The sequence below is a fragment of the Platalea leucorodia genome (assembly GCF_965183815.1).
Source record: "Platalea leucorodia genome assembly, chromosome: 9".
Lineage (NCBI taxonomy): Eukaryota > Metazoa > Chordata > Aves > Pelecaniformes > Threskiornithidae > Platalea > Platalea leucorodia.
Window position 1 is genome coordinate 30,765,873 of NC_138831.1, and position 17,193 is coordinate 30,783,065.

A 17,193-nucleotide genomic window follows, 5' to 3' on the forward strand; every position below is an offset into this window, starting at 1 on the left:
GGAGCCCCCAGCAGGCCCCTTCAGAATCCCACTGTACTATTTATCATGTTAAAAAGAGAGCATGTTCTCTTCTCCTAAAATCTGTAAGCTAGGGCAGAAGTTTTGCTACATAGAACAGCTTCTGATATCAGTGAATTATTTAAACAGACTTGTAAAGGAGGATGGGGGCTTAATTTCTGATGACACAAATCTGGATATAAAGACACAGCATGAAGAAGATGAAGGAAAAGGAGCAGTCTAAGTAGAACAAAATACCAGGTTAGCAACATGCAATGGCTTCAAATCCCATTAATGGCTTAACCAGGTACACTTTCTTACTACACTTCAGTACTTTCTTAAATGTATTCTCATTAAATAAATATTTCCTGATATTTTTTGAAGTATACATGCTTCCTCAGGATTTTTGTTTTAAGATGTGCTTCATTATTTTTTCTTTCTATTTCTGATCTATAGCACTGATGTGGCAAGTAATTTGGGGAGTCAATTTTTATGAGTGTAAGTCTAGTCATCTCAGTGGAACGATTCACAAGTAGTAAGTTGACCTCATGCTTAAGCACTTCAGGATCAGGACCTAAACCCCTAGTTTAACTATTTTCACATGACCCAATTCTCCACTCAACTGAACAAGCAGTCCCTTCTCCTACATTGTTTCTCTACTTCTCCATTTCTATGCAGATCTTTTCAAATATTACTTCAGCACTTCATGAAGTAACTAACAGAACTGATGGCATTTCAGTACTAAGTTTCCCTTATTAGGATACACATGCAAATAAAATCTGGATAGTTTAAAATAAACATTGATTTTCAAAGCTACAAAGCTGTCTGAACACTGTGTTGTGGCTACAAATAGACACAAACACAATAAACCTGTGTTGCATTTGTCCTCATACTGAGGTGAAACCGAAGGCACAGATGGAAAATGAGAGAACAGTAGCTCATTCATCCCATCTTCTCCCAACATAACTTTGAAATAGATCGCACGCTAGCCAGAGTTCAGTGATATCTGCCATCAGCATCACACCTCTCTTCTCTAAGGTGTTCCTCTAAGCTGGAAAACCTTGGAGTAGGAAGCCATGCATTGTCATGTCTAGCATTTGTACAGCCACCTTTTCCTCTTGCTGCCCTCCAAAATTGTGCTTAGAAATACCCTAGCTGCATTTGCTTGTCATTACTTTGGTACAAATATTCAAAAACTTGCATTGCACAGGTCTCCATATGCCAGTAATAACACAGACTTAAGCTTCAAACTTTCACAAACTCCTATTTTTATATCTTCAGATACATAAATCATTAATGTCTACACATTAAATGATAAAAAACAAAAACCCACAGCATAAGAATGACAGGTTTATTAATATAACCCATAAATCAGTTTATATAAATGTTATTCCTTGCATTACATAATGGATGTGGATAGTTTACCACATGCCAAAATGGTACGATACATATAAAATCCAGAGATTTCGCAATTAGGATGGCAAATCATAAATATATTCAAAAAAGCTAAAGTTTAAAAAACCCTCAATACTATAAGCAATGAGAAAGAAAGAAGTAGCAAAACTATTTATGGTTCACAAGCAGAAAAAAAAAAAATCTATGGCAGAAGCAGAAGATAGGCCTGAGTGTACTCCTGACTCTGAAGGATACACCTGAACTGAAGAAAAAGATTAAAAAAAGACCTGATTTCAGATTCCAAATACATCATCAACAGGAACCTCCCTGAGGAAAGAAGTGATCTCTTCCTCTTAGAAGAACCTAAAGTCCTCAAATTCCCTTAACTTCCCTTAAATGATTACTAATCATCGGTCCAATTGACCAGCAGCAGAGTAAACAGGGGGTAACAAACAGAAAAAAACAGCAGAAATATTACACTACACTGTCTTAAATTGAGCATGATTGACCACCATCTGCTCCTGATGCCATGTACAGCACCATAGGTTAGAAAGGAACTAGGTATTTATCTTATAATGAACTTATTGCTGCTTTGCTCTTATTTTTTTCCTCCGGGTGTGCACCTTGTTTGCTATTATCTTCTCCAGCTCTGGACTTGCCAGTGTCACATGGCAGTTATTCTACAGGAGATTTCTCTATATTCCTTCTATTTTTTTATATCGTTATTTCATAATTGGTGTTTTACAAAATCTCCAAAGCATTGTAAATCTAAATGTGCAGTTTGTCCCAGATAGCAGATAGCATCTGAATCAAGCCTGTTGGTATACAGAAAGACCAGGCATTAATTTGGCAATCAAAATAATGAGATGTGACCACAAAAGTAATATAAAGACATGGTTGCTTACAGCACTGTGACCTCAGAAAGAACACCAGTGCAGGCAGAAGTCATCCAAACTCCCCCACAGAGGATCCACACCCAAAGTACAAATTTCACGAAGCTACAGTTTGGCTTCATACTCAGCAAGCAGAAGGGAAGATAAATGATAAAAATCTAGTAGGGGAAAAGAAAACCAAGTGGGGGGCAATAGGTATGATACAGAAGGTTCTTATAGGAAGAGAAAATACATATGATGGTGGGAAATTAGGGAGGACAAAGGAAGACAAGGATATCAAAAAAAGGGCTGAGGGAGAGAGACTCACGACATTTTTAAAGTTACTCAAGCTGGGAAAGAAACGTGACAGGAAGGGCCCCAATAACAATGAGCTATAACTGAAGATCTCTGAAATTTTAATCACTATAAATAATAACTACTTCCTTTAGCTTTTTCAGAGGGAGATACACTTAGGATGGAGAGGGGAAAGGGGCACATTATTTCTTTTCAAAGGCTAATGTGGAGTTGCCAAAATCTTTCAGAAAAGAGAGCAATGCTAGTAATAGTCCTTTCATGAAAATGCAGTTAAAATTGAATCAGAATGGATTCAATGTTGAACGATTTTAATGAAGCAAGTGTCAAACAAGCACATCAACTTCTTAAAAACAAAGGAACTCCAAAGTTTAATTACAAAAACATTGTACAGAAAACTTGGCATCTCAACAATTCCAAACATATTAATCCAGCAAATGGATTCTGTTTTCATATATTTCTCTTAACATTTCTCTAAGTGACAAAAGCATTTTATCCTGCTCTTCTCCTTGACACCCACATCATTTTTCACTTTTTTTTTAATCAGCCAACATTGAAAAACGTAAACTGAAGTGACACTCAGAAAACACTGGAAAGACAAAATCCATTTTTATAGGGTTAATCAATGTAAATAAGAAGCTTCTTAATGAGACAAAACATCACCTGTCACATCATTGGTGAGCAAGAACTTAAGTGTTCCCCCAGATGCTTTAAAATGGATATACCACCTCCCCTCCTTCCTTGTGGTAAAAAGCAAGAGATTTGTCAGCCCCCAGCTAATAATATCACCTTAAATTTCCTATCTCATAACACTTGCATGCTACTCAACAGAATGATTTATTAGCAGTATACCACGAGCTGATAGCTGCACTGAATTTATGTAAGCAGGGGCAGCCTGCAGCCACACATACCTTATTTATGGTATGTGTATATGTCAGCCTGGAACTGCATCCTACTATCATATTACATAGCAAATTCTGGAGTCTTTATGGGATACAACTCCAGGTATTAGGTAAGATGCCACAGACTGAACTTCAGAATTTTGTAAATCAACTTTTGGCTATGCAGTGCATTTTGGCCACTTCAATAAAAGTCAAACATCACCAATTCCAAAAAACAAGATACACACAGGAGATGAAGGTATCGGTGCTTCTTCTGGAGACATTATTAACCTGTAGGATTTTTTTCCCCGCACAATATTTGTTACAGAATCCACTAAAAAAGTTCATGCCAACATCACTTGGTCTCATCCATGCCAAGGAAAATGGAGGTCAATGCAGCAAATTGAGGTTCCTTTTTGTGAAGTCTTGAAAATGAGACTGAAGACAAGAGAAAGGAGTTTCCTCCCTGAAGGAAGACTTGAATTTACATGGAAATCCTTGCTGCTTGGCTACAGCAATAAGCACATGAGTAAGCAGAGACCTAACATACAAGGTGTTGACCTGGAGATGGCTTCAGGCAAGCATGAAGTCCATGTGTACAGCATGGGAAAAGAAGAAGCTGCTTTTTAATCTTCAAATACTTGCTTTACAGATACATTAAAATGATGCTGACTGCAATGCACTCCAATAATGAAAGCAATCTCCAATTCATAACAGGGAAATCTTAAAAGATTTCTTAAGGAGGAGCAAGGAGATTGTCATGTGGAAGAAAGAGCATTTCAACCACTACCATAAAGCCCAGAGATGTCCAACAAGTGCTCAACCAAAGCCTGAATTAACAATTTGACAGGAACCAAAGGGCAGCAAATGATTTGCATAAGTTAGTGCAGACAGTAGGTGCCTTCAGCTTTGACAGGAGGTGCAGCGTAGCTCAGCAAGATTACAGACTCTAGCATGCAGAGTTCCACTTGACGTAAGTGAAAGGCCATTTAGGTCACACTGGAACATAATATGCTGAATGCTCTAGGCTCCACAGGCTGTACTTTAACTGTACAAAAGGGGAAAGCACCTACAGGCTGTAATGTAGAATTCTGTGGGCTGCTATGTGGACCTAGCTGCTAATAATCTTCCCTGCTCTAATAAATCATGCAAAAATACATGTGCTGCTTCCAGGCATATTGCTTCCCAGCACTGTGATTTCAGGAAGGCAGAAAAAAAAATGCAATCCCCCTGCCCATTTCTCTTTTTATAGAATACTGCTCTCACCATGAGATCATTGAAAAACAAGGCAGTAACATTAAATTAGACTGAGAAATATATCAGAGGAAGGACAAGCTTTGTGGTTATAGTCTAAAATGGAGATTCCTATTTTCCCTCCTGAGATGAACTAACATTTCACTTTCTATCTTGATTACCACTGACCTTTGCGGTAGTAAAATGCTCCACCAAACATTTTCAAGAGATAACAGGAGACATTCACAGAAGAGCAGGATGCTATGTGCAAGAGAGGTGCTTGAAGAGAGGAGGGAGAGAAGAAGTCTGTGTCATAGTAGAATCAAGTCACAAAGCATCAACCACAGCCCGTCTCTAGCAGGGAGCAAACTCACATTGTAGAAGTTGCAGGCTAACACAAAAAAACCCCCCAGGATTCTGCTTAAGAAAAGCTTATATAAACACAGCAGGCAGGGTAGGACAAGACAGTGCACCAAGGAAGACTGCCTGTTATAGCAGAGAACACAAGCGTTGCTATCCAGTACTGCAAGTATCAGATAACAAGATCAAAAAAAGAAAACTAAAGTGGAGGAAGGTAATCCCACAAGATAAACATGAAAACAAAATAAAAGACACTAGAAGACATTAGGCAATATAACACATCAAAGTTATTACTACAACACATAGGCTGACTTCATTTCACAAACTGCAAGATTTCATCTCCATAGTCAGCCATTCCACAGAACGTATGCACCCTCACACCCAGCAAAATTAATAAGAAACTGAAGATTGCACAGAAGTTGCATGCTCTTAAATGTTTACACAGAGGACAGTTCCAAACATTTAGTGGGTGGTGTCCGTGGCTTCTTAAGACCTTCTAATGCATTGATCTGTTTGTCTCACTGACAAACCACAAAGGCAGGGACCAGGACAAACCTGCAGTTCTGCCTCCCACCCCTAGTCTTTCCCTCATGGCTTCTTATTCCACACTGGCCAAAAAAATTTTGTAAAGCATCCCTGGGTCACGAGACCTGCAGACGAAACAGAAAAATAAGTGTTAGAAGACTACAATCTGCCAGGACTAAATAGGCACCGTGACATTATTTTTTGGATGATTTATCTGAAAACACAATATTAAGAAGAATAGCAAAGAAGCTTATAGAGACAGAATTGTAACTGAATTCCTGTTTCCATCCAAACAAGTGTTAAATAACATAAAACTTCTCCCCCATATACTGTTTGCACAAAGTTCTCTTTACCATGCAGTACAGAAAACCCCAAACATTCACTAGTATAGTCGAATAGTCACTAAATACAATGTACTAAGCCACCAAAAACCACCTCAGTTCTGTGAAGTACAGTGGTTTTCAAGAGTATCATAATAAATACATTTTTCTATGAAATTGATTTGTAACATGTCTCAACCTCGAACAGACCATTTGGTTGATAGAGATTAGATTTAGCAGAATTAATATACTTCATATGCATGTTAATGAAGGGACAATGATGATGACAGCTGGCTGATACAGTTTATCAGATGCCAGCTGAACCTTTCTATGCAAAGCTTCCCTCTCTTCTAGGGAAGCTCTACTTTTTTCTAGGTTTGCATCCAATAAAGTCCACCCTTCTCCCTTCTAAGATTTTGTCACAAAATATAATCATTGCCAAGTGAATGTCAGTGTAATTAATAGCCCTATGAATGACTTGATCATCATATCCAGTTACATGCATGTCTTTATATAATGAAACTAGGTGATTATTAATCACATTTTTAATTGCCTCACACTGTTTTGCTGCTGAAAAGAGGGAAGGTATTGGTGGGAGGGGGAAGAAGGAAACAGAGTCATATTTTTCAACTATAAAGTAGAAGGAAGAATTCTAAAACAAGAATTATTTTTTCCAAACCAATTACAGCTGAATCCAGTTTATCCAAGAAAAAGATATTTGCATTTTTAGGAATACAGACATTGTCCATCATTTAGGAGCTATGAATCCGCCTGACATGAGAACAAAAGTCTAGATTTTAGTAGCTTTGAGATATGATTTTTCTGCTTAAAGGACAAACACCTATTTCAGGGCCTGGCACACCCTTCTAATAACTGATTGATGAGAAACTACTTTCCCACTTATACATTCTGTAAAACCTCCCCATCCCCCGATTCTCCCTCTGAGCTTGAGCACTAATTGAAAACAGTATATGAAAATGAGGAGGTTGATGAGCTACTGAAAAATCCCAGACCTGGATCGACAAGCTGTTCCCTTCATAAATAGCAGCAGTAAAGGCACTTCTTTATTCTGCTGGGAGCTCAGTCATCTCTTAGAACTATAGTCTGTTCCATCTGGCTACCCTCTGGAAGGACAATGATCTTTTAGCTTAAGCCACACTATAATGGGGAACGTGTAATTAACTGTTCTACACAGTATCACAAAAGGTCAGAATCAGAAAGGATGAAAAGCCCTGTGTCTTCATATTTGCAGATGGCACAACGCAGCTTTATTTGCATTTCTAAACACTATTCAAGACATGTACAGTAGATCTCTACATAATAAATGCCTAAAGAATGCAGGTATGTACATAGTTAATATAGAAGTAGGCAAACTCCTAATGGCTGTCTAGTGCTGTGCATCATGGGAGAAGGGAAGGAGTAAGTGGTGTGGGAAATGCAAAGAAGCACAGTAATGCAGAAAGACTGGTATTTCTTTGTTGATTTGTTTTTCTACTCAGTTCCCTATTACAGTTTTCTAGGCTGTTAAACAGAAGCAAAAATACAGAATCATGAGCTCAGTAATAATCTACGCATAAGCCACATGATCATTAGAGTCTCAGCAAATGCTACATACAGCCTGAACCACCCATCAGTGCTTCATTTACATGTAAACCTTCATAACCAGAAGAGCCTGACTACAAGTGCTACAGAGCAGGTAGTTGTAGGGTATTTTCAGTTTATAACAGAGTTGAGTTCACCTGTAACCTCTTGAGACAAATAAGATTCCTCTGTGACCATCAGATTCTACAATTAATGCAGAATTTTTCAGATTTACTTCACTCAAGAAAGGAACCTTCTTCTAAATTAGTCACCCTGTTAGTAAAATGTAAATAATTTTTTTTTTTTTTTTTACACCATTCTGTCAGTATTCTTATTCACCTTACACAAATACAATGAATAATAGGACAAACAGCTATTTATGTCTCTATACAAAAGATCTTGGGGAATTTCAGAATCCTTTAATGCTGTTGGATATTTTCAACCCCGTTTGACTTACATTAAGTCAACCTGTTTCTGTGTCTTTGAGGAAGAAAACTTTGTACAATATGGTGATCAGCACAAGAACCAACATCAGAACAAGTGCCAGAGGTACAGAGTAGATGCCAAACAAAAGCAGCCTAAGAGTGAGCACTTACCCAGTCACTAGCGTTCAAGTCTGTTTACGACATCTCGGACCGTGGCTATGAGGTTCTCGTTCTCCTGTGGGTTAGCCATAATAATACTGTGCAGCCTATTCATATAGGAATCAATAGTTTCCATCGTGGGTGTTTCCCCGCTACCTACAGTTAACATAGCAAAATGAGCCACAGAATATTTAGATGACCGCAGCAATTCCAAAAAGTTAAGACTAAGCTAAGGGCAATTTGTGCCAACATGCTAACTGCTATAGGAGGTGACTTTGCCATGCACTACCTCTTGTGACAGATTCTGTAAAATGATGTCTTCCTATCTCCACAAAGTGAGTAGTTCCAAGGATATCAGGACTAATGAAGCATGGTTTTTCTTTGATTTGGGTCTCATAGTTGATTATAATAAACTCTTTCAGGTTGGCATTCATAGTATCTAAGTGGATTCCCTGGCATCTGACAATACAGATGCAGCCTTTCTTTTAATCAAGGAACTTGCAGGTCCTGTCTTTTCTATTTAGCAACATTTTCACAAAACAAGTGAAGGAGAGCAAGGACGGAATATGTGTCTCACTTTAATAGCAAGAGTAAGAGTAGTAAGAAAAAAAACCTGCCATGTTGAAATAAAGCACTGACACTAAACCTTCTCCTGTATGCATTCCAAGATTTCATTATCTAATACAACAAAAGCTCAGAAACAGCCATGACCATAGAACTACAACAGCAGGCCACATGTTGTAAATTCACAACATCATATAAACATTAGTAGTTAAATTTAACATGTCAGATAGTCATAAGGGCAAAAAGTCTTACCTGGTAGCGGGACTCCAGCAAAGCTGGTTGTGAGTGCTTGGCGTAACGTCTCTAGATGCTGTTGCAGCACTGTGTTGCGGCTCCGCTCTTGTATCACATCCACCTCCAACTTCTCCACTGCAGTACGCATACTTTCAACATGTTTCTGCAGAGCAGCATTCCTCTCCTCAAACTCCATGTTGGATTTACGCAGCTGCCGCAGCTCAGCTTCACGTGCTGTGAATATCAACCCATTCCCATATAGTCAAAAAAGTTATGAAAAACCATATCTATGATTGGCAGGCAATGAAGCAGAATGTTCAAGAGTACTCAACTGATGATTACAAATGGTGTAGTTTGGTCTATAGATAAAAAAGCATCATATCATGGAGTGCCAATAGTGCCTACAGTAGTACTTAAATAGACTTAATTTCTAGATAGATAGACAAATTAGAAGACATTCAAAGCATCAGAATGGAAGTGAATAGGGGAACTGATTAGGAATGAAGACTGCAAAACTGATTTCAAATGCATTCAGTATGACATAGCTTAGCAGCAGTGGCTAGAGGCCTACAGACAAGATACCAGTTACAAAAATACACTTCTGTTGATCATCAGGAAAAGTATCCAAATCTGAAGTCTGTTCAGTCAAGAAAGTCTCCAGGAAATCTGGCAAAAAATCCTAAACTCTTGGGACACGCAGCTACGAAAACCAGAATAACAGAAAATGTATCAGTGGAATCTTCCACATATCCAGGGGGGAAAAAAAAAAAAAAAAAAAATACTGCTAACTAGCCTGAATCATCATCATCATTCTCTGTCTTAGGTATTTCTTAATCCTATAGAACAGTAGATCCAGCTTGGAATGGCTGGAATAACAGCAACTGGAGCTTAAACATCAGAAACATTCTCCAAAAAGGATAGTTTTGGAAGACAGAGCCAGGAAAAACTGCTGTTGCAGCCATTGTGTTCGTACAGAGGTAAGGTAATATCAGAAACATTGATCAACTATACCCAAGTCATTACTTAAGCTAAGATGGGAGAGCAGAAGGACTCTTCAGCTGGACAGCACCTGGCAAAAAATTTGGAAAAGCAAAGAGGGGCGCCCTTCAAAATTTTAACTTACCTTTACTATGATTCAGGAACTCTTCTGTGAAGATTGGAATATCAAAAACAGATCTCTCCTTTGTATCTGCTTCTTTCTACAAAAGAAAGAGTGATACTGTTCATTTTTGGGAATTCATGAAATTGTTTTGATCAAGAAAACAGAAAGAGAAGGGAGACCAAAACTGAGGCAGATAAAGAGCTGGATGGATGGAAGACACTTCCAGCTCCTACCAAGAACAGCCAACAGGTAGGTCTCAGCTTTTTAAGATATAGGTTTAATAAAGGCCAAATACCATTATCAAGAAATGCCATATAACATACTAAAATATACCCTTTCACCCTAATCACATTACACATCAGAATCATTCCATTTTAAAACTACCTGAATTAATTTATATTTTTCACTAGAAAGAATTCCACAATCAACCAACTGACACATTCTGAAATAGTCTATATAGGAATATCAACAAACAGAAGATAAAGCGAGCAAAATGGACAGTAGGTTTCATGGTTCTTTGTCTTTCACTACCAAAGCAAAGAAGAAAATATCCAGGAAGAAGAACAGCTAAAGGAAAAATAAACTTTTCTACAGTGTATCAATTCCACACGTCTGTTCCAAACGGGAAGAGATGTGCATTTTGGCTCTAGAAGAGATGGGAGCTGCATAGTGCTTCAAGCAAGCCACATTTTTTTGAAACATTTAGATGGATGCTGCCACTATTGAAAAGAAAGTGTATAAACACAATTTGTAAGAGGCTATGGGGAAAACCTGCTTACAGAGTATGTAGTATCTTGGAAGGATAAAGGTGAATATGTATAGGCATATTTTGCTGTTAGAAAGCAGTCTTTCATCATGGCTATGGCAGGTATGCATTAATGTGATGGCTTCAAGGAACTGGATTGTTGTCTCCTGCATACTGCAAAACCAAACACTGCAAAATTTTTTCACTTTAAGACACAAGAGAAGTTTGTCGTCTTAAGATAAAGCCTGGAGTCAAGGGTCTCCTGTCAACTTTCAGAGCACGTCACCTAATTTCTGATAAAGTTGGTGAATTCAACTATGTGAACTTGAGGCCATTGAAGTCTAAGAGAGCATTTCAGGTGCAGAAGATTTGATGCCAATTTATGGTTTGTGACTATAATAGGCTTTCTTTAAAAAACCTTTTAAATCACAAAATGCTCTATAATTTAGTCAAAAAACCTAAAAAAACTTAGGGACTCAAGGAAAAAAAACCTACCATAATATACGTCAGTCACCATTTCTGCATGTCAAAATGAACAGGAATCAATGCTTGCTTTAAAGCCTGCATTGCTATTGACAAAGCCAATGCAAATTCGGTTTGGTAAACTGCAGCAACTACAATCAACCTGTTACTTAATATAGAAACAAAGTTAAGCATGGGAGAACGTCTGTGGAGAACAAAAGCTTTTCAAACCTCTCAAACACCACAGCTGATAATGTACCACAAACTCATCCTCCAAAATTATGTAGTGTCAAACATGATTTGGTGCCCAGCTGAAAACCTAAATGTTTAACAGCTGATAAGGGAATTCTGGCACCTGAGCTCAGAGTATCATATTGGTGTCTGCCACATAAAGGGGCTAGATGGGATGAGCTGAATGCCATTTGGCAGTCAACCAAGATAGACAAGACTAGATGGAACTTCAGATACTCTGTCTTTACCTGAGGAGACTGTCAGTTGATTTTTTTTGAAGTAAAAGATAAGCTGAGTTTTATTGTCTGGTAGAATTACAGCTGGGAAGCTTTGTATTTGCTGAGTGAGAACTCAAAGCTCCCTTGCCCTGAATCCACTGAAGATGCACTAGAAACAGGTGCGACTAGAGAGAAGGGGAACAAACCTTCCCAGCTCTGTGAGACACAGCAGAGTGTCACTAGGGGTTCGTAATCACACATGATATTCACTGAAGTTTTGATACTTGCTACTATAGGGAAAAAGTGTCAAGAGTGTGTATTTAGAAATGAGAAGTCATGTACAGAAGTGTGCATAATGCATTCATAGAATCATAGAATCATTAAGGTTGGAAAAGACCCTTAAGATCATTGAGTCCAACTGTTAACCTATCACTGCCAAGTCATTCGTTTTGTCTGAACACACTCTAGATGGCTAGGAATTAATTTCACCCCAAAAATCTAGGATCTCAACATTAATGTACACTAAGAAATGTTGGCAGCTACGAAGCTTGGTTAAAACACTTACAGGACATCCATCTTAGATGTTCTAGTTCACACTTACTATTGCTACCTGCATGCAAAGAAACACTGGCTTGGATAATCACTGGCTCGGATCATCACCGGCTCCTAGAGAATAGATGGTGGAGGAGAGGGTACTGTGAAGAGGAGAGGGTATTCTATTTGCAGCCCTAGGATACAGGTTCTTCAGGTAAAACCAAAAAAATATTAAAGCAATTAGATGAAACTGTTCGGCTTCTGAAAGGCAACCAAGAAATTCTACTAAACAAGAGTGAATGAAAGCTATCAGCGCTGTTCCATTACAGAATACATTACCCAGCATGTAAAAGATTCTCTTGAAACTCTGAAGTACTTGAGCCACTCTGAGGTTCACTCAGGATTAAAATAATAAGGTTTTGATTACCTCCTATTGAAAAGGCCCAGTCTTTTCAGGTTGCATACCATTTTGTCACCCCTCAAATCAGAAGAGAACCAAAATTATTGTTTCTATCATTTGCCTTAAATAAGATTGAGATGCTTCCACGGTGTCAACAAATAATTCCATTCTCATCTGGTTATTAAAACCGAGGTTGATCTTTGGAGTTCCAGAACAAATCAGACTTGAAGTTCTTAGAGACATGGTGAAGTATGGTAAAGAGAAAGCTGAGATTTTGGGGAGGTTTAAGCTCATCCTTCCTTGTATGGTCAGGTGCAGACAATGTAAGGAACAGATATAATAAATATACTACTTCATAAAAAATTGTTCTCAGAGTAGATGGTTTTCTTCTTGTGTGCTCATATTATGGCAGCCATTTCCCTGTCTTCAAAGGTTGTAGATACTACCAGGCAATGCCTCATCTCCCTGACGTGTGTATAAATCTTTGAAGTCTGGCCAGTAAGATGTTATGTAACTGACTAATGAAGCTAGACTTACTCTGAATCAAACAGCTTGAGGAAAGAAGCAGTAACAGAACAGCGGAGAACAATTAACAATGGTTTGGTCACTGCTGATGACAATTAATAGTTCTAGTGTATATTGCTATGTCATATTTATGAAACTAGGATTTCGAGGAAGAAAAATGTTCTATTTCATGCCCACAGATGAGCTCATTGAGACAGTGTCTCCATGTTTTTCATGGCTATATCTGCCTACTAAAAGTTTCCTCTCACCTTCCCAAGCCTCATCTTTTTGTTATTTTTTTATTATAATTAGTATTTCAATTGTTCATTGCAATACTTTCTGGAGGTCATGTCTATATACAATATTTAAAATTAGTTCAACACTAATTCACAGAAACTAAATCATGAACACCTAAGTGGAGCAAGGGGAAAAGGAAAGGTTTCTTTGATCTTATGTTCTTATATTCTCTCAAGAAATAATTTAATCATATCATACCTACTAATCACAAACACAATAATAATAGTCAATGTGGATAAGAGAAAGCAGCAAGACAACAAAAAGCTTTAGTCTTGCTTCCAGTAACAACTTGAGTATATACTTCTAAAAGCAATCTAAATCTTTTCTGCTTGTTCCTTGCCTGTTCAGGATAATACTACTTGACTCCCTTGCAGAAAAGATGTGAAAGCATATCAGGTGATAAGCATGTGGAATTTTATAATATAAAGGTGAAAAATCCTAAGTAGTCAAAGGTGCAGGCTTTCAGAAAAGGATGCCTGCCTAAGATGTTGCTAGCTCAACGATGTAATAACTATCTGATGAAGTTTAAAAGCCCCACAGGGTATGGAGGACTCGTTTTAACTGCATTTATGATGTGAGGTTTCAGCAATGATAGCTTGAGTTAGAAGGCTGAGAGATAAGACTCTGAATTTGTAGTTTGCCATCTGTATAATTTAAAGGTTATGTAAACGTGACAGTCAACCTAGCATTTGAAGCCTTCAGTAACCTCTTTTTGTACAATTAAAGACAAACTTAGATTCAGTGACTATAGAATCAGAAATCCTGGGGACCATGTACTTCTAAAGATTAATCTTACTGCAAATACTTCCTTTAAGAGTTTATAAAAAGACATATCAAAAACATGCTACCAAAGCATTTTCCTGGAAGTGAAACTTATTTTCCTTGAAGTAGACAAGACCAGGAGTTGCCTCTCAGCAGTGCACAGCCTTGTCACTATTGTAATGAACACATTAAAAAGCAACTTGATTGCTTTCCCAAGGCAAAAAACCTCACAAAGAAAAACAGATCTTTCAGAAAGGCCTATTGCTTACAAGTGAAGAGGCAGTGTATAAACAAGATTTTTCATTGCTTTTTGTTTGCAATTTATTGGTAACCGTGAAAGAAGCTGTGTGGCCCTAGGTAATACAACTGGAGAAAGTTTCAGCACTTCAAGGAGAGAGATACCATAGTCAGCCAGGATGCACAAGATTAGTGGTATGTCTCATCAACTAAAGCATAGGCATCTTATCCCAGACACTACCACTCTTTTCCAGTATTTACATATGCAAAGCAGGGGGGGCAGGAGGAGGTTCAAACCAGAGATGTCCCAATGATTTGGTTACTTTATTCATTTTCTTCTCAAGGAAGCCACAAGCATTCATGTTGCTGCAGAAAATCAGTACCTCAAAACAGCAACCTAAAGGTGCTAACTTGGAAGGTTTATCTAGGTCTCAAGCTATTTGTAAGTTTTATCTCAATGTTTACTTACCAAATAATAATTAAAATTCTCTGCTTTGAAAAACTTTGAAGTAAAAATTTGGCAAGTTGAACCTCGAACACATCAGATACTTAAATGTTCAATTATAGTGACTTGCACCCATTGATCTATTTAACATTACAAAAGAGATCTATGTTTTAAGTGTACCCTACACTCCCACTTTATCTTAGATCACTTGTACCTGCCCAAGACTTACTAAATTTAGTTTTCATCATACTAACGTGAGCATAAGAGTACTCAGTTTCTAATTTTTGATCAAAAACTGCATAGGAAGAGAAAGAATTCACACTCTAAACCTCTGATTAGGGTCTTCAACTGGCATAAACTGTTTTTTTTATTGACTTCACTAGCAACTTTCGTCATCTGAAAAATCTACCCACTGATGTAAGGGTAGAATGAAGAGGTTTACCTCATGATCATGGGCTGGCTGTCTTGCTCCATCTGAAAAAGAAAAAAACAAACAAGAAATCCCCCAAAATACACAAGATTTGAGAAAGCAAGAACCAAAACATTAAAGCAGTTACACAACCATAATTACACAACAGTTACAGACAGAAAACTTGTGCAGCTTTCCTAATAAGCCACATAGAAGCTGTGTCTAACTTCGATGCTTTTAACGCACATCCTCCAATACAATCTAGTTACAGTTAAATTTACATAAATCTAATCACTTTACACACAGCTGATGCAAATGCCATAGAAAGAACACATTCACTTTTTAACAAGCCTTTAAATCAAAGGCTTTAAATGAGTGTCAGGCTACACGACTAGCTGGGAATCTTCTGTTGTTCTAGCTAGGCATATATTTTTGTCCCATTCAATACCTTGTCTGTGTGATTTGCCTTTTTGTCTGTCCTGTGCTTTCCTGCTAAAGACTTTGTAGGCTTCAGTCTTCTGATACTGCTCCAGCTCCCGCATATAACGCTCCTTATCTCTATCTGCTTCATCAAGGTATCGCTGAAACAAAAAAGTCCAAGAGTTTCAGGGAATTTCCTCCCCTTCAGAAGGAAGGGAAGAAAAACAACTTGTCAGATGAAGTGCTGATCCATTTCACCTATGCAAACAGGAAAGGAGTGAAGAAACAATGAGAATGTAAGTGAAATGCAAAGACATAAGATTTCTGGATAAAATTACTGTAGTCTGGTGTCTTTTTTTTTAAAAAAATTCAAATCACTATTCTGTTAACTCTTTTTTGTTAGACCTAGAAGTAACCTGCTACTAAGCTGCTCAACTCAACTGAATATTACCTACACATTATAGACCAAATACTTAAGAATTGCCTTTCTGCAGCTAGGATTAAATGCCGCCAAACAACAACGCCTTAACAGATCATGCTTTAAGGTTCAGGTCTGTAACAGTGGGGTTCCAATACACTCTTGTTTTCATGCCCCACAGACAAAAAGCACTACCATTCTACAACCACACACTTCACCCATCTGAGAGGTGAACAAAACATCATGGCTATTGGAAAAGAGTAGCACAAAGATAAAAGAGCCTAGGTTATACCAATTTAAGCTATTTGCATTTAGATTAAAGGAAATAATTTTTTTTTTTCTAGCCTGAAGATATTTCACACATCTGCATAACGGAATGAGCTTAACTGGAGAATTCTTTAGGGAAACTGATGAACTGAAAACCATTTATGGAGCGGTCGCAACACTTACTAATAGGATCCTTTCAAGAAAAAAGTTGCCTTCCCAACTTTTTCCCCCAATGAGTTTAAAATTCAATGGAAGTAAGTATTAAATGAGTGAACCTTAGTCACCTGGTATGCCTTTTATTTTCAGTAAGTCATCATGACAATACATGTAACAGTTATAAATTCCATGCATTTGCAACATTGTTTTGACCCTGCCAAGGATACCACTAACGTTCTGGATTAGGGTGCATATTTGGTGATGCTGGGTTTGCATTGCTTTTGGACATTGTATTCTTCCATAAGACATTAATTCTTCTTTTCCATCTCCAGCAATGTGCTGCTGAAAGAGTGCAGTAACTGAGTTAAAAACAACACAAGTTTCTCCTCCTTAACTTGTGTTTTGGATGGATTGTTTTCAGTCAGTAAGAATGAGTTCTGCTGCATTACCTGTAGGTAAGACTAGAAGGCCAAAACCAGGACACGGGAAATGCGAGACTTTCCCTTTAATTTTTATATCAGACAGCTAGTTTGCTAACTGCTGGAGATCAGCCACAAGAGCAGAATGTCAGACATGCTTTTCCCCTGAACTATGGGACACTAACCCGCACAGCAGTAGTATATTATGACTCCACTGCTTGCTTCAGGAGAATGACGTCATCGTTGTTAGCTAACTAAACCCAAGCTTACTCAGCTTCAACAAGAATTTTGGGCTGTTGTATTAGAGAC

At 37.9% G+C, this 17,193-nt stretch overlaps 1 protein-coding gene across 8 annotated transcripts in view; it reads right to left on the minus strand.

The window, feature by feature from the left end:
• Nucleotides 1–2,219: 2,219 nt before the first annotated feature.
• HMG20A (high mobility group 20A) overlaps nucleotides 2,220–17,193 on the minus strand; it is a 50,804-nt gene continuing 35,830 nt past the window's right edge. For all 8 annotated transcript variants that reach the window (XM_082322029.1, XM_082322031.1, XM_082322027.1 and 5 more), the window contains 6 exons: nucleotides 15,653–15,785; nucleotides 15,238–15,269; nucleotides 9,982–10,057; nucleotides 8,877–9,092; nucleotides 8,073–8,216; nucleotides 2,220–5,700 (listed from right to left, as the gene is read on the minus strand). In XM_082322029.1, coding sequence (XP_082178155.1) covers nucleotides 8,080–8,216; nucleotides 8,877–9,092; nucleotides 9,982–10,057; nucleotides 15,238–15,269; nucleotides 15,653–15,785 — 594 coding nt within the window. In that variant the 3' untranslated portion in view covers nucleotides 2,220–5,700; nucleotides 8,073–8,079. The remainder of the gene's footprint in view (nucleotides 5,701–8,072; nucleotides 8,217–8,876; nucleotides 9,093–9,981; nucleotides 10,058–15,237; nucleotides 15,270–15,652; nucleotides 15,786–17,193) is intronic.